At 41.9% G+C, this 18,020-nt stretch overlaps 1 protein-coding gene across 2 annotated transcripts in view; it reads right to left on the bottom strand.

The window, feature by feature from the left end:
* Positions 1 to 686: 686 nt before the first annotated feature.
* The window catches only part of acox3 (acyl-CoA oxidase 3, pristanoyl), a 25,902-nt gene continuing 8,568 nt past the window's right edge, over positions 687 to 18,020 (bottom strand). For both annotated transcript variants that reach the window (XM_023970917.2, XM_023970923.2), the window contains exons 14-18: positions 15,937 to 16,052; positions 9,871 to 10,045; positions 9,542 to 9,609; positions 8,773 to 8,859; positions 687 to 1,272 (exon numbers count right to left, since the gene is read on the bottom strand). In XM_023970917.2, coding sequence (XP_023826685.1) covers positions 1,153 to 1,272; positions 8,773 to 8,859; positions 9,542 to 9,609; positions 9,871 to 10,045; positions 15,937 to 16,052 — 566 coding nt within the window. In that variant the 3' untranslated portion in view covers positions 687 to 1,152. The remainder of the gene's footprint in view (positions 1,273 to 8,772; positions 8,860 to 9,541; positions 9,610 to 9,870; positions 10,046 to 15,936; positions 16,053 to 18,020) is intronic.

Genomic DNA, 18,020 nt, shown 5'->3' with positions numbered 1-18,020 from the left:
CCTGCATGGGCATGAATTTTAAGCCCGAGCCCTACCAATGCTCGCGACCTTCAGGCCCTACCCTACCCAGGCCCGACTGCATCTGACAAATTGAAGGCTTGGCACTGCCCGAAAGCCGAAATATCAGAAATAACTTCCTCTGTTAGTAAAGTCCATTAGCTGCTCATCTCTGTCTCGCTCATGTCGGGTCTGGGTCTGTGAGTATCCATAGCAATGGCTCTGCTTGGGCTCCGCTGCTCAATAACGAGACATGAGAGAGAAGTTAGCTAGCTACTTTTCATCACTTTAAACTCCAACAACTCAAGGAGCATTATTTTTTGTGAAAAAATCTTTCCTGTCTATCCCGATGTAGGCCCCATTGGGCTCGGGTCAGGTAGCAGAGCTCTAGTTCAAATCCGAGTGTTAGCCAGCTGAGCTAAAAGGCTTTGGGAGCTAACAAGTCTTCAGGTCTCAGACAAGGTTACTACTTATCAAGCATGCATGGTTACTTGAGCTGAAAATATCAAATGAGTTTTTGATTAACTGAAATAATAATCCATCAATGCAATTCATGTATTTGTATTAGTAGAAATATTTTATTTTGTTTATTTTACAAACCCTTTATTCAGTCATTATTTTACAAAATGTGCACAATTTATTGTATATATTACATGTGTGGTAAGTATATACGTGGCCTCATTGCATCATTTGGCAATCAAAATAAGCTCTATTTCACAAATATCACATTACATGAATTTATAGTTACATTAATTATACAAAACAGACAACCTTATTGTAGTGTTTGATACATAATCATATCAAGAAGCTGGCATGAAATCTATTGAAACGTGTTAACAAATGTACTTGAACATAATCTCTTTTCTTTAGAGTGCTTCCCGTCATAGGCACCGATTCCAACAATTACCACATAGTTGATTATCATTCTTTACCATATTCAGAGGAAGACAGTGGTTTATAATTGCATTGCCTCTACACTCTTAAAAAGGCCCAATACGTCATTCATTTCATATCTGATAATACAAAGCTCATATTTCAAAGTGAGGAGAAGGAGATCCATCTAAATCTGAAAGCTTCTTCTTGTTGTCTTCTGGGCTGATGAAACTGGGTGGTGTAACAGTGGAACAGAGGACTCTAGAACCGTGATCTACAAACCTACAGCTTGGGTCGGAGGGAACCCACCACAGGCTTGTCTGAGGTGAACTCTGCCCACCAGGACGGGCGCTCTAGAACCTTGTTCCCCTGCATCACCGTGGACCACAGGTTCTTATAGAGCTGGAACACAGGAAAACAGCACCATCAAGAATTGATAGGACAAAGTGTTTTGTGTGACTATGACAAGATCTCAAACTGTTTGGATTGATGATTTGTCTTTTTTAGTAACATGCTGGAATCCTAAGTGGCGGTTTGCTGTGTGTAATTGGGGCAAGTAACTTGAAGAACTGTTGGCATTACAAGCAAAATTATGAAAGGTCAAAATCAACGAATCTTAAATCATGCATTGCTCACAACATTATTATTTTGACCTTTATTTAACTAGTATGTATGGACAAAGAATGGCTTTCAAAGGGAAGTGACGAAATATGCCATAGCCTTTTGCTAATCCCCTCGCGTCTATCCAATATTGATCACTAACAAACCGGACATACTTAATGTCACAACAACCACCTTTCACATACAGAAACGGTACAAAGCATTATGTTTATAGCTGTGTTAAACTAGGTTTGTTATGTTATGAACTGAGATGTTTCTGAGAAGAGTAACGCTGACTAGAGACAATATTTATAAAAACACTGAGGTTTATGATTGAGATGTTGCACACACACACACACACGTTTCCAATGTGGTGATTTGACATAGGTGACTGTATACAGTATCTCGATAAGACAGTCACAGCTGGGCTAGTATGCCCGTGTCCCAAATGACACCCTATTCCCTACACCGGAGGGCTCCCCTGGTCAAATGTGGTACACTATAAAAGGGAATAGGGTACCATTTGGGTCACAATATAGGAGTTATATTATACTGAAGGAAAAAAATGCAACATGCAACAAATTCAAAGATTTGACTGACTTACAATTAATTTAAGGAACTCAGTCCATTTAAATAAATGAGGCCCTAATCTATGGATTTCACATGACTGGAAATACAGATATTCATCTGTTGGTCAGATACCTTTAAAAAAAATAGGTAGGGCCGTGGATCAGAAAACCAGTCAATATCTGGTATGACCACCATTTGCCTCGTGCAGTGCGACACACTTGATCAGGCTGTTGATTATAGCCTTTGGAATGTTGTCCCACTCCTCTTCAATGGCTGTGCATAGTTGCTGGATATTGGCGGGAACTGGAATACGCTGTAGTACACATTGATCCAGAGCAACCCAAACATGCTCAATGGGTGACATGTCTGGTGCGTATGCAGGCCATGGAAGAACTGGGACATTTTCAGTTTCAAGGAATTGTGTACAGATTTTAGAGTCACCTTTTATTGTCCCCATCACAAGGCGCACCTGCGTAATGATCATCCAGTTTAAACAGCTTCTTAATATGCTACACCCATCAGGTGGATGGATTATCTTGGCAAAGGAGAAATACTCCCTAACAGGGATGTAAACACATTTGTGCACACAAATTGAGAGAAATAAGCTTTTTGTGCATATGGAACATTTCGTGGATCTTTTTTTCAGCCCATGAAACATGGGACCAACACTTTACATGTTGCTTTTATATTTAGTGTATACAAGACAGGAGTGAGAAGAACCATTAAGTCTTATCTGATCTCTATGATTTACTGACCTCAACAGGGGGTTAGAGACAGACCACACTAATGATTACAATATGTTATGTTAATAATTTATATTGTTATAAGGCCTTTATGACAATTCAAGTATCCGACACTAATATTGTATGTGCTCAGGGGTATTGTTGTCATCACAAATCATTATGGTCCATTTGTTCAGTATATTCAAGGTACATTTGACCCCTATCTTCTAGCTATAGATATACAATAATATACAGTACTATATGTATATTCCCCTCAATGCTTCCAACCCCATTCTATAAGAATTTCTAGGAAGTTCTAGAAATCCCCTGTGCTTCTGGGCTCAATCTCCAGCACTGTGTTTCCCCGGCAACACCTCAGGCAGGGTGTTGATTGGACAATGCATGACTTATGTAATTTTAATTGTCCAGTCACTAACAGAATGTTTGCAGGGTTATGGCACCATATTCCCTATATAGTGCACTGGGCCCTGGAACAAATATTGCACTATAAAAGGGAATATAGTTCCATTTGTGACACAGGCACTATATCGCTGACCTCACCGGTATAGTATTAGTTAGTACTTCTTGGCCCACACTTGATATGGGTTTGGGTGGGTGTTGTCGTGGTGATCTACATCGCTCCACATTTGTTATGAGTCTCTGGATCGTGTTAAGCTAAATGTCAATGTAATTAAAAAAAGAATGTGTTTCTACCTAATATACAGTCAACCAAATACACTACATCAGTGGTTCCCAAACTTTTTATAGTCCAGTACCCCTTCAAACATTCAACCACCAGCTGCGTACGCCCTCTAGCACTCTCAAATGTTTCTTCCATCATTGTAAGTCTGCCACACACACACTCTATACAACACATTTATTAAACATAAGAATGAGTGTGCGTTTTGCCACAATTGGCTCTTGGGAAATGACAAAGAGCTCTTATAGGACCAGGGCGCAAATAATAATATAATAATTTCGCTCTTTATTTAGCCATCTTACATATAAAACCTTATTTGTTCGTCAAAAATGGTGACTAACTCACCACAGGTTAATGAGAAGGGTGTGCTTGAAAGGATGCACATAACTCTGCAATGTTGGGTTGTATTGGAGAGAGTCTCAGTCTTAAATCATTTCCCACACAGTCTGTGCCTCTATTTAGTTTTCATGCTAGTGAGGGCTGAGAATCCACTCTCTTATAGGTACGTGGTTGCCAAGGGCATCAGTGTCTTAACAGCGTGATTTGCCAAGGCCGAATACTCTGAGCGCAGCCCTATCCAGAAATCTGGCAGTGGCTTCTGATTAAATAACATTTTCACAGAACCGCTTTTTGCAATTTTGATGAGGCTCTCTTGTTCAGATATCGGTATGTGGACTGGAGGCAGAGCATGAAAGGGATAACGAATCCAGTTGTTGGTGTCGTCCGTTTAGGGAAAGTACCTGTGTAATTGCTCACTCAGGTGCTTCGCTGTATCACATTTGACATTGTCCGTAAGCTTGAGTTCATTTGCACACAAAAAATCATACAATGCTGGAAAGCCTGTGTGTTGTCCTTGTTAATGCTGACAGAAAAGAGCTCCAACTTCTTAAATCATAGCCTCAATTTTGTCCAGCACATTGAATATAGTTGAGGACAGTCCCTGTAATCCTAGATTCAGGTCTCATTCAGGTGAGAAAAAAACATCACCCAGATAGGCCAGTCGTGTGAGAAACTCGTCATCATGCAAGCGGTCAGACAAGTGAAAATGATGGTCAGTAAAGAAAACTTTAAGCTCGTCTCTGAATTTAAAAAAAGCATGCCAATACTTTACCCCTTGATAACCAGCGCACTTCTGTATGTTGTAAAAGCGTTACATGGTCGCTGCCCATATCATTGCATAATGCAGAAAATACACGAGAGCTCAGGGGCCTTGCTTTAACAAAGTTAACCATTTTCACTGTAGTGTCCAACTCGTCTTTCAGGCATTCCCTTGGCAGCCAAAATCATGTCAAATGTTATTGGTCACATACACATGGTTAGCAGATGTTGTTGCGAGTGTAGTGAAATGCTTATGCTTCTAGATCCGACAGCGCAGCAGTAACAGGTAATATCTAGCAATTCCACAACAAAACCTAATACACCCAATCTAGTAAAGGAATGGGATGAGAATATATAAAAGTCTAAAATATATGGATGAGCAGTGACAGAGCAGGAAAGATGCAATAGATAGTAAATAATAGATAGTGAAGGATACAGTATATACATATGAGATGAGTAATGCGAGATATGTAAATATTCTTAAAGTGGCATTATTAAAGTGACGAGTGTTCCATTTATTAAAGTGGCCAATGATATCAAGTCTACAGATAGGGAGCTGCCTCTCTGTGCTAGTGGTGGCTGTTTAACAATCTGATGGCCTTGAGATAGAAGCTGTTTTTCAAATCTCTCTGTCCCAGCTTTGATGCACCTGTACTGACCTCACTTCTGGATGGAAGCGGGGTGAACAGGTAGTGGCTCGGGTGGTTATTGTCCTTGATCTTTTTTGCCTTCCTGTGACATTGAGTGTTGTAGGTGTCCTGGAGGGCAGGTAGTTTGCCCCCGGTGATGCGTTGTGCAGACCACACCACCCTCTGGAGAGCCCTGCGGTTGTGGGCGGTGCAGTTGCCGTACCAGGCGGTGATACAGCCCGACAGGATGTTCTCAATTGTGCACCTGTAAAAGTTAGTGAGGGTTTTCAGTGACCAGACAATTTTTTTTTCATCCTCCTGAGGTTGAAGAGGCGCTGTTGCTGGATGAGTCAACAGAACCTCTCGGTGGATGCTGCAGTGTACCAAGTGGCGTCGGGAGCAACTGCTTGCATGCGCGTTACCACTCCACTATGTCTCCCTGTCGTGGCTTTTGCGCCATCAGTACAGATACCAACATATTGACCACCAAAGTCCATTTGATGTCACAAAGCTGTCCAGTACTTTAAAAAATATCCTCTCATGTTGTCCTGGTTTCCAGTGGTTTGCAGAAGAGGATGTCTTCCTTAATTGACCCTCCATAAACATAACGGACATATACCAGCTGTGCCAGGACTGCCACATCGGTTGACTCATCCAGCTGTAACACATATAATTCACTGGCTTGTATGCGAAGCCGTAATTGTTTCAAAACATCTCCTGCCATGTCACTGATACGCCGTGAAACAGTGTTGTTTGATGAAGGCATTGTCTGTACAGTTTTTTTGGCCTTTTCCCCCAGCATTGTCCCAGCCATATCTGCGGTAGCAGGAAGAATTAAGTCCTCCACAACAGTATGGGGATTGCCTGTCCTAGCCACTCGGTAGCTCACCATATAAGATGCTTCTAGCCCCTTCTTATTAATGGTATCTGTTGCTTTTATATTTGTCTTACTACTCGAAAGTCGTCTTTATTCACGCTCCAAAAACTCCTGTGGCTTATTTTTCAAATTGTCATGTTTCGTTTCTAAATGTCTGTGTGAAGGTTTCCCGCGAGAGAGTAACGGTTAATGTGATTGGATGTTAATTATTTGACTAGGCTACCTGTATTTGACATTGTGCTGTTATTTCGCTGAACACTAGATGGTTTAATTTTATTTTTGGCAGTATAACGAGGCTATTCAGGCGAGAGAAAAAAAACTCACCCGAACCAGCCTCAGACCATTATTCCTCCTCCACCAAACTTTAACAGTTGGCACTATGGATTGGGATAGGTAGTGTTCTCTTGGTTCTCTCGCCAAACCCAGATTCTTCCGTCGGACTGCCAGATGGTGAAGCGTGATTAGTCACTCCAGAGAACGCAATTCCCCTGCTCCAGAGTCCAATGGCGGTGAGCTTTACACCACTCCAGCCAACGCTTGGCATTACACATGGTGATCTTAGGCTTTGGTGTGGCTGCTTGGCCATGGAAGCTCCCGACGAAAAGATATTGTGCTGTCGTTGCATCCAGAGGCAGTTTGGAACTCGGTACTGAGTGTTGCAACCGAGGACAGATGATGTTTACGCGCTACGCGCTTCAGCACTCGGCGGTCCCGTTCTGTGAGCTTGTGTGGTCTACCACTTCAGAGGCTGAGCCGTTGTTGCTCCTAGACATTTCCACTTCACAGTAACAGCACTTACAGTTGACCGGGGAAGCTCTAGAAGGGCAGAAATTTGACAAACAGACTTGTGGGAAAAGTGGCATCTTATGACGGTGCCACGTTGAAAGTCACTGAGCTCTTCAGTAAAGCCATTATACTGCCAAAGTTTGTCTATGGAGATTGCATGGCTGGGTGTTCGATTTTGTACACCTGTCAGCAACGGGTGTGGCTGAAATAGCCAAATCCACTAATCTGAAGGTGTGRCCACACACTTTTGCATATATAGTGTGCGTCTCAAACACACTAAAGCTAAATGTCAAAAAGCTAAATGTTTCTTATACAGCACACAGCCAGGGAGCAAAGAGGGTCAGACTCACACCATTGCGTGAGGTTGGAAGGAAATGCCATTGCTTCAACGACACCATAAAACAACCCTAATAGAGTTAAACGACTGCTCTGAAACTTGCACCTGTGAACATGCATTAATAGCAACACCAACAACATTTTATAGCAATGCTACTAGCAAAAGCAGGTAAGACAAACACTATTCTTACTACTACCAGTACTACCACTACCACCAGCACTACTACCACAGAACTCCATCACATGCTTCTGTGACTGTTCTGTCGTTCTACTATTAGTGTCACTATTAAATAACAATGACGCTAAATATATTGATTAATGATCCTTTTAGATTTGCTTACAATTGTACAGATTTATTCTACTACTCAGCTCAGCTAGGAAGGCATGTTTATCCCACTCTCTCCAGGTCCAGTATTATTAACATAGATCTCCAAGTGTGTGTGTGTGTGTGTGTGTCTGTGTGTGTGTGAGAGTACTGTCTGCCAAGGAAAGCAGCTGTGAGTCTTCACAGAGTGAAAACAAAGCGTCCATTTCCTGAGCCCAGAAAGACAAGGGGAGCATTTGAAAGCCAGACTCCAATCAAAACAGATGACACACACAGTTAAAGGTCATACACACACACACTCCGACATCGTCCCTCCTTAGTAATGCATTATCCTGGCGGACACACCCACACCGTCCCTCCCCAACCTCACTCCTGGCTGACACACTTGGGCCTGTATGTTTATAGGTTTGGGTCAGTGTGTTTACTGGAAGATGACAGCAGCCTCTGGAACTCTCCTCTTGCTCTGTTCCAGTAAAAAAAAGTGTTCCCACCAGGAACACAAAGTGTTCCTTTAAGAGTAGGTTAATAGCAGAACACTCTGTAGTGTTTTATTGAGACCTTTTGCTGTTTGGACCATTGTGATGGTCTATGTGGAAACTCGGTGTCTCAAACATTGTTGTTGTGTCTCCACAGACTCTTCAAACACAAGAGCACTGTCTGAGTTCATGGATGAATAGGTTACTAGCATTACTCAAACAGACATGATTTAATCAATGGATGAGTATTAAGCCTAGTGTTATTCGTTATCCAAACAGAAGAGCACTGAAAGGATTGTGCATTTTAATAGATGAGTAAAAGGATTATGCATACATATACATTGTGTTTAGGAGTTGGCAGTTTGGCATGTTGACTAACCTCCAGCCATTAAACTAGGGTAAATGAGTAAGACCAGACAAGTGTGTGTGTGTGTGTGTGTGTGTGTGTGTGTGTGTGTGTGTGTGTGTGTGNGTGTGTGTGTGTGTGTGTGTGTGTGTGTGTGTGTGTGTGTGTGTGTGTGTGCGTGTGTGTGCGCGTGTGAGTGTGTGTGTGTGTGTGTGCGTGCGCGTGTGAGTGTGTGTAATGCTTTGTTCCTGCAAGTTAAGCAGCCATTGGTCCACAATCTCATTCGGCTCCTCTGTTTCTATTTTAACCTTTCATATTTCCATTTTTGTTCCTGTATAGCGAGTTGTGACGGTGTCTAAAATGTACTTTAAATGCACCGGATCAGGGTTAGATATGACTCTGGCGCTGACACATTTCACACGTCTGACTTGTCTTACCTCCCCGTCCGCATTACCAATGGGTGAGTTGAGGATGAAGTCAGGAGGGGCAACGGCGTCCACCAAAGCTATGGCCTCGTCCTTCAGCTGTTAAGAGGGAGAGAAGGAGAGAAGGACTCATGGGAAGAATGGAGGGAGAGAGACAGAAAGAGTATACACACAGACAAACACAGTGATTGTTCTCTAAAGAGAGCACACTGCAAGCCAATAAACACCTTTGAGGTCATCCCCCTCAGCCCTCCAAACCAAACATATGAATAAATCATCACTTTAACTCAAGACCACATGATATTTAATGGGTTATTTAGGCCAATCTCATTTGTGTGTGCATGTTAGGCTTGGGCAATATTCTGTTTATACCGTAAACACTGGGGTATTTCTAGATACCAACAGTATGATTTTTAATACTGTTTAAAAAATAATWAAAAAATATAAAAAATTGGGGTGTGCGTGCTACGCCACTGCTTATAACTAACTATAAGTTAAGTATAACTATAAGAAATCTAAGATGTGTCAAATAAATTATATCCAGCTCAGGGCTCCAGCTATACATTTGGTTTGTTAACTTGCTAGCTAAGTGGCTAGATCAAGCTTATTGGTTACAGCAGAGACATCCTGGATCAAAATCCCTGTTTCCCCCAGCCCCCCCCAAATGAAAATATATTTTTAACTGTATTAAACATACATGCCCAAGTGGATACCCAGGTATGGTACAGAAACGGTATGAAAATCTGGATACCGCCCAACCCTAGTTTATATGAGAACAGACCTGAGAGCAGAGGGTGAGGATGGCCTGCTGGATCCAATCAGCTGGCTCCCAACCAGAGAAATAACCCCCTGGAGGAACACAACAACAACAACACACAGAATAAAATACATAATCAGGCGTGCGCAACTCTCACAAGGATACAGTTTTTGGGAGATGTTGACCAGGGGCCGTATGAATCAAGTGTCTCCGGGTAAGAGTGTTCATCTAGGATCATGTTATCTTGTTCATTATTATGTAAAAGGGTAAGCTGATCCTAGATCAGACCCTATATGAATATGGGGAAGTCAAACTTGAATGAGAAAGACGGCCAGCACTCAAATGAACCTGACCCTGGTACAGCGTGGCCATGTGGTTGCTGAGGGTCCACAGGCTGTAGAGGGCACAGAGCTGTTTAAGAACTGGTCTGAGACCAGCCGGTGTGTCCTCATCATGGGTCTGGTCGTGGAACCTCTGCACCACGGTGTGCTCTATGTACACGATGGACAAGGAACGGCAGTAGAACACCTGGATATGCACAGACACACACGTACGCAAACAGAGAGCACAACGTTTGGAAATGTAAAAAGCTACTTGTACTAACACTGCAGGAATGACAAAAAGTGACAAAAGTTATACTAGTTAAATGTACGCACGCATAGAGAGAGAGAGCAAGAGGAAAAAAACAGTGTTATTAGATTCCAATTTCAAAACACTGCAGGATTGAGATTGAACCAAACGCACACAAACCTCAATCCACCACCCCCCCTCCAGTTATCATAACCCCATTCTCAGCCCTGGTATTGAATTGTGTGTGCCTCTCCCCCTGTCCGGCCTTGACTGGGCAATGCCCACCCTTCCTGTTCCATGTCGGCAGAGAGAACACAGATCCTCTCCCACGCCTCTGAACTCCTCTACCGCTCTGCCAAGGTCGCTGTGTTCCCCGCCTAGTCGCCTGGTCTGGGTACGAGAGAACTCTGGATCTGCCTCCTCTCTGCATGTCATTTTACACAAGACCTGGGTTCAAATAGTATTTGTTTAATTTCCAATACTTTTAGCTGAGCTTGATGAGCTTGATTGAGCTGGCCTGCGCAGCGGAACCAAAGGAACTGATGGAAAAGTCCCAAAAGTGCAAACTCCTACCCATCTGGCACTCTCAAACCAGGCTCAAGCAAAGGTTCAACTATTTGAACCCAGGTGTGGGTATGAGATCACTCCCCCCCCCCTTCTATTAGGTCAGTCAGTCCATCTGTCCCTCTGTAGCAATGGGTGAACTAATCATCAGTAATGGACCCAAAAAATTGAAAAATACTAAAAACACTGACACTTAATAGACCGAATATGAAAACAAACTTCCTTTGGTCCTAATGTGGCACCATAGTGGAGTTCAAACTTGTTTTGGTCATACACTCTAGAAAAAAAAGGATTATTGAGAATTTCTTTGAAGTGAGCAATGGTTCTATGTCACACTATTTCTACTCAAATAACCTTTTTCTTGGAGAGGGTTCTTCACTAGGTTCTTCGCTGTCTGAATGGTTGCAAAAGAACCCTCTTGCTAGCAGCAGTGGGTTCGGTTCCTATGACGGGTTTTCATTGCAGGCAATCATGAATTAGCCTACCATATTGGTATGAAGTAGTCTTATCAGACATTAACCATGCAATAACTGGAGTCAGCCAGCAACATATGAGATATGTCAAAACACATTCTGATTGATCCGATTCAGCAGTTATAAACGCATTTGTTATTAGGCAAGTGTGAGTTGACACTATAGCCGTCTTTAGCTAATCCTTGTTCTAAGCCAACCGGATACAGAGTTCGGGTTAGGACAACACCACAGCCATACTCGCTGAGCCAACTGGCCTAGGAAAGCTGCCAAAGCAAACGCTCACTCTTCACACACACTAGAGCTGGGCGATATGGACAAAAATACATATCACGATAAATTGACTGAATTATCACGATAACGATAAATTGAACGATTAAATGTGCACCACAGTTCTTTTTTTTGTATTACCCTTACAACTACTTTTCATGTTGTATCTATCAATTGTCGCAATAACAAAATCACCCATATTAGCAAGCTTACTTAATTTCAAACTTCACATTTCTCGAGTAGGGCCCTATAGGCTATTTTATAGTAATTAACAATAACATCAAAATGTCCATGATAAGTGGTTGGTGTCGATAATTGTCGGTTTATCGTCCCAGCGAACGCGCACACACATCCTTTAAAAGAAGAGAGAAGATAAGAGGCAGAGAAGAGATATGATAAGACAGAAAATATTCGGTCTTCTTTCTCTCGCTCGCTCTCCCCCTCCTCGCTCTCTCTGAGTGTCAGTGGTAACAGATGTCTTCCTGACTTCAGCACATTCCTAATGTTGGTTCCATAAGAAATTCCATCAGTCTCATCAGTGTTTTGTTCCATCAATCTCATCTACTCTAAACTTCCTTTCCTACAGTCACACCTGGCGTATCAAAGACTTTCCAGAGGATAAAAAGGACTGCACTCAGTAATCTTTTTGGGATAGTTTCCCAAATTGAAAACCTATGTGCATAAAACCCAATTTCCGTGTATATTTCCTATTGACATGAGTGCGTGATTGAAAACAGAAGTCTGAGTTAGGCACACACATATCCCTTGACAACAGCCCTGATATATGTAGGATTGTGTGTTTGAATCCCAAGTTAGGATTTTGGGCCTATAAATTGATACTGAATACAGTTCAACTGACTTTGCATTGTACGAAACAAGCACGTGCGTGCACACCCAAAATACCCTCGATTCGTAATGACACGTGCTCAAGGAAGGCTAAAACTGTCAAACTTCGTAATGATGCTTGCTCGACGAAGGTGTTTATATTTACATTCTTACACACTACCGTAGCTGTATCTTTACAGTCTTAACATTGCTCTAAACCATCTGTTTTGTGTTATTATATCATAGAACCATTAGATAATTCAGAGTGCAGTGCTGTGGGGTCATGTTGTAATGGTGTGTGTGTGTGTGTGTGTGTTTGTGTGTGTGTGTGTGTTCTTCTCGGACATCCTGTATTGTGACTGCAACAGTATCTACTGGAATGTGGGAGCCTTGCCTTCATGGACTATGTGGGGAGGAGAGAGTTGGAGGTGAAATATATTCACCATGCCACCACATTAAATATTATAAAGCACTAAAAATACCCAAATGATCAGGAGAGATCATTGGACTAAGCCTTATTATAGTTGATACGTGACTGTATAATGTCAATAACCAGGTTTCCATCCAACGCTTTTATGCGAATAGAGTCCATTTCATGACAGGTTGATGGAAACAGCAAATTTGTCGGTAAACTTTACAAATGTTGACAAAACAATACGCTAGACAAGGTGGGATCTTTTTGTGTTTGTACAATTATTTATGCGAGAAATGGTGGTGGAAATGGCTTTATGTGCAAATATTGATATAATAACATATTGATATAATAACCATCATTTCTAAGTAAATTTGGAGTCACGCGATTACACATTGTGCGGTCGTCCCACTACGACTCGAGAAAGAACGCAGTTTATAAGGCTACAGATGAAATAAGTTGATCTTCAAAGGGTGGTGAAATTGCACGGTGATGAGCTTGACGCTCCTTTCCAATAAATATCGAGGGTCTTATTCTGGTGATGTGATGATTGATGCTTGGCTATCTCGCTCTTGTCCATAATAATCTCATTATGTAGGCTAGCCCACCCGCACTGTATCTGCATGCTGTTAGCTAGAGCAGGGGTTTTCAAACTTTCTTGCCCAGGGACCCCCACCCAGGCGACCCAAAATGTTGCCGTTGTAAAGGTAATTTTCTGCAATAAAAAAAATATCTATATGTATTGAGCTGAGATAAAATGTTGCAGTTTTGAAGCTAATTTCCAGCAATTCTACACAGTTTGGCATAGAGTCGAGAGACYATATTTTTGTTTTAAAAGGTAATTTCCTGCAATTCAATGCATTTTTCCATGGCTAATGCTGTATTCTTCTGCTCAAACATAACAAAATCAATGGCCATGTGGCCTGAATGCCTGATTTTGGGAATTTTCAATTCTTCCTGACTAACTTTTATTTGATTGTTAGTTCTCATATATATATATACACACATACATATACACCTTTATTTAACCAGGTAGGCCAGTTGAGAACAAGTTCTCATTTACAACTGCGACCTGGCCAAGATAAAGCAAAGCAGTACAACACAAACAACAACACAGAGTTACACATGGAATAAACAAATGTACAGTCAATAACACAATAGAAAAAAATCTATATACAGTGTGTGCAAATGAGGTAAGATTAGGGTTAAGCCGTAGTGGCGAAGTAATTACAATTTAGCAATTAAACACTGGAGTGATAGATGTGCAGAAGATGAATGTGCCAGTAGAGATACTGGGGTGCAAAGGAGCAAAATAAATAAATAACAATATGGGGATGAGGTAGTTGGGTGGGCTATTTACAGATGAGCTATGTACAGGTGCAATGATCTGTAAGCTACTCTGACAGCTGATGCTTAAAGCTAGTGAGGGAGATATGAGTGTCCAGCTTCAGTGATTTTTGCAATTCGTTCCAGTCATTGGCAGCAGAGAACTGGAAGGAAAGGCAACCAAAGGAGGAGTTGGCTTTGGGGGTGACCAGTGAAATATACCTGCTGGAGTGCGTGGTACGGGTGGGTGCTGCTAGGATGACCAGTGAGCTGAGATAAGGCAGGGCTTTATACCTTGCAAAGACTTAAAGATGACCTGGAGCCAGTGGGTTTGGCGACGAATGAAGCGAGGGCCAGCCAACGAGACCATACAGGTCGCAGTGGTGGGTAGTATATGGGGCTTTGGTGACAAAACAGACGGCACTGTGATAGACTGCATCCAATTTGTTGAGTAGAGTGTTGGAGGCTATTTTGTAAATGACATCGCCGAAGTCAAGGATCGGTAGGATAGTCAGTTTTACGAGGGTATGTTTGGCAGCATGAGTGAAGGATGCTTTGTTGCAAAATAGGAAGCAGATTCTAGATTTAATTTTGGAATGGAGATGCTTAATGTGCGTCTGGAAGGAGAGTTTACAGTCTAACCAGACACCTAGGTATTTGTAGTTGTCCACATATTCTAAGTCAGAACCGTCCAGAGTAGTGATGCTAGACGGGCGGGCGGGAGGATCAGAGAATCACCAGCAGCAAGAGCGACATCATTGATGTATACAGAGAAAAGAGCCGGCCCGAGAATTGAACCCTGTGGCACCCCCATAGAGACTGCCAGAGGTCCGGACAACAGGCCCTCCGATTTGAGACACTGAACTCTGTCTGAGAAGTAGTTGGTGAACCAGGCGAGGCGGTCATAAATATATATATTAGTTCAATATATTTTCTGCATACTTTCTGTTTTTTTGTCATTTAAGTTGACACTGAAACTGWTTTTCCATCCTGAAAATGACCACAGCGTGCCTAAGAATTTTCTATACAGAAAAAACCCTGTAATTAGCTCAGATTACTGTCATTTCCTCTATATTAAAGGGATAGTTCGATATTTTGGCATTGAAGCCCTTTATCTACTTCCCCAGAGTCGGATGAACAGGAAAAGCTAGCATGCTGTTCCTGTAGACTTCCAGTCACTGCGCTTTTGCTAGTTAGCATTGGCTCGTGAAACTACCTATAACTTCCTTCAAAATAGATGTAGAGACATAAAAATGGTATACACGATAGTATTCTGTTACAGCTAGCGATATTCATAAAATAAATTTGTCCCCCAAAAATACTATAATAACTTTGCGGATCCCCTGCAGTACCGCCACAGACCCTTAGTGGGGTGTGGACTACAGTTTGAAAACCCCTGGGCTACAGCGCATGTGCCAAGACCAAACAGGGCACATTTGCTATATATTGCAACAGTTTTTGTGACAAAACCATAGGTAGAGTTGAATGCAATGGAAACCCATTTAACTTTCTATTTTTTTTTTGTATTCGGTACATGGGAATTTAACCGCAAAAGTTATTTTTTGTGCACTACGTCATGACGCACAGCCTTTCATCCGCAACAAGTAKATTTGATGGAAACATCTCTGGTGGGGAAATGCGCATATTGTTTTAGAATATTTACATGAAAATCTTTCGCCAATTGAATGGAAACCTAGSTAATGACTGTTCTAGAAGCACTTGGTTGGTAAACGTGCCTGTAGAGAAGCAGATAGCCCAGAACTACAGTATCTTATGAGGACCTTTCAGCTTCTGAAATGCAATGACATCAATGTAAAGACAGCTGTATAAATGTTAAAATAAAATCATGAAAGTGATGATGGAGATGAAAGTGGAGGACCAGTAGTTTAGTGTTTTATCTGACCTTACTCAGTCCCCTCCTGTTGTGTGTGTCTGTGTGTGTGTGCATGCGTTGCTTGTGTGTGTGTGTGTGTACTATTTACCTGGCTGTTGTTGCGGGCCTCAAAGTCAGCCTTGCCAGAAGCCTTCTCCTTAGCCAGTCTCCTCTCGCTCTCTCTCAGTAGGAAACACACCAGCCATTTATACGCTGCCAACGGCACTGAGGGGGAAAGAGAGACAAGGAAATATGTTTGTTTTTATGATCTGAAGCCTCAGATGTCAACCGCTAATATTATTTATTCCGTTATTTTATATACAATATTAAATAATGGAAGACATGAGTAAGCTTTCTAGTGTTAAAAACACAGATTTCATCAGGTAATATTTACAATATGAGCGTATTAAAAAGGAAATGAGTTTGACTTCAGAGATTATCAGGTAATATTTCAAATTCGAACTTATGGAAGAGTATCAAGAAAGATTTCCAATGCATACAGTATCAAATCAACTTTTTGTTCTCTATCATAATACACTTAATCTTCTAGCAAGTCATGGAACATCTCTTGGACAACCCTGTCATAGTCTGTTAGAAATCAAAAAGTCAGATCACATAGAAGAGGTAGTGAGTGACTAACCTGAATCCTTCTGACCATGATAACTCTATGTTTTATTGGGCTAGCTTTATAAGGAGTGGGGGTTGAGCGAGTGCAGGTGTGTGTGTGTGTGTGTGTGTGTGTGTGTGTGTGTGTGTGTGTGTGTGTGTGTGTGTGTGTGTGACGGTTGTTTTCACAGCTTCTCGGGCCAAGGTATGCAGAGGAGTGTGTAACATGATGATGAATAACAACAAACATATGATCCTGGAATGATTATTAGGAGGATATGAGAAGCTTTATGGTTGTAAGGTTTGGAGACGCAGGAACACACACACTAACCAGAGACATTGGGAACCTTGAAGGGTCAGAGAAGGAAATAATTATAACAGGAAAATATTGGGGATAGGGCTGTCCCAGAAAAAAACTAAATCTTTGTCGACCAAGAGTCATCTGTTCTTTCGACCAATCGATTAAACCTGTATTTTTCCATATATTGACACATCCGATGTGTTTTTATCAAATCAACTAAATTCACTGAGCTTGTCTGATGCTTTAAGCACACGGTTTGATTAAATAATTAAGACACACAAATGACTAGAGGGAGTCCGACCAGCAATTTGATTTGATAGTGCCTGCCGGGCTCAGACTTGCTGCGCTGTGTTATTATTATTTTTAAACAGACAGCAGAGTGACTGTGCCTAGCACCTGGTCGCTCTCTCCTCCCTGCTGCAGCGACCACCACAGAATATCAACAGTGTTTATCGTGCTGTCCGTGTTGCTGAAGCTGCAATATAATTCAACATTGCAGTGTTTCAGAACCGTGGACAGTGACTGCTACCCAAGGAAGGAAAAAGCGCATTTGTTATAAAATAATATTATTTTTATTAGTGTTGCACCATTGTTCTTATGTAATATAACCATATACAATTTCAGTGGCATGTCTTTGACTGATGGACTGTGCCATCCTCACGCCCTCCACAATGGATCAGTCCACTCAGCACGAATCAGACAGGTGATATTACATTTGTTTTTGTCACTGCTCAACTACAGAAATCTCGGTCAACCAACAGCCTACAAACAACCAGTCGACTAAATGGGGTCAGCCCTAATTGGGGAGCTTTAGAGTTTAAGATTCAGTGTTCAGATGATGTTAGTTTACAGGAACCTTCATTTTTCAAGTTGAACATAATTCACTTTTGAAGGAGTAAAAATATCAAAGAGGCGGAGAGAAAATAAGAACAAAAGATGGTCATCAACGTGTTGAGAATGAGATACTCCTTTAGGGAGCACTGTGGTGGTGCTGTTGTCGGGCGACTGCATTCGAACGGCACAGGTCGTGCATCCCATCATAACAGGACGAGATGACCATCTCTATAACAATGACAGTAAGTCACCAGCATGCGTTAGCAACCAACCCAGTTAACACAACAGTGTTGGAAGCAACTGAAGCACACCTGCACGTGTCTTGAACGTTACTCCACCTACTCCTTCTTATGAGACAGACGCATTTGCTTGGCCTTCACTGTGGCAACACAAACAGTACGATGGTGACAGACAGTGACCGATCCGGTACACAAAATGGGAGCCTTTATTTT

Source organism: Salvelinus sp. IW2-2015, linkage group LG3, assembly GCF_002910315.2.
Source record: "Salvelinus sp. IW2-2015 linkage group LG3, ASM291031v2, whole genome shotgun sequence".
NCBI lineage: Eukaryota > Metazoa > Chordata > Actinopteri > Salmoniformes > Salmonidae > Salvelinus > Salvelinus sp. IW2-2015.
The sequence above is the reverse complement of the archived record's forward strand: the minus strand, read 5'-3'. Positions and strand labels throughout refer to the sequence as shown.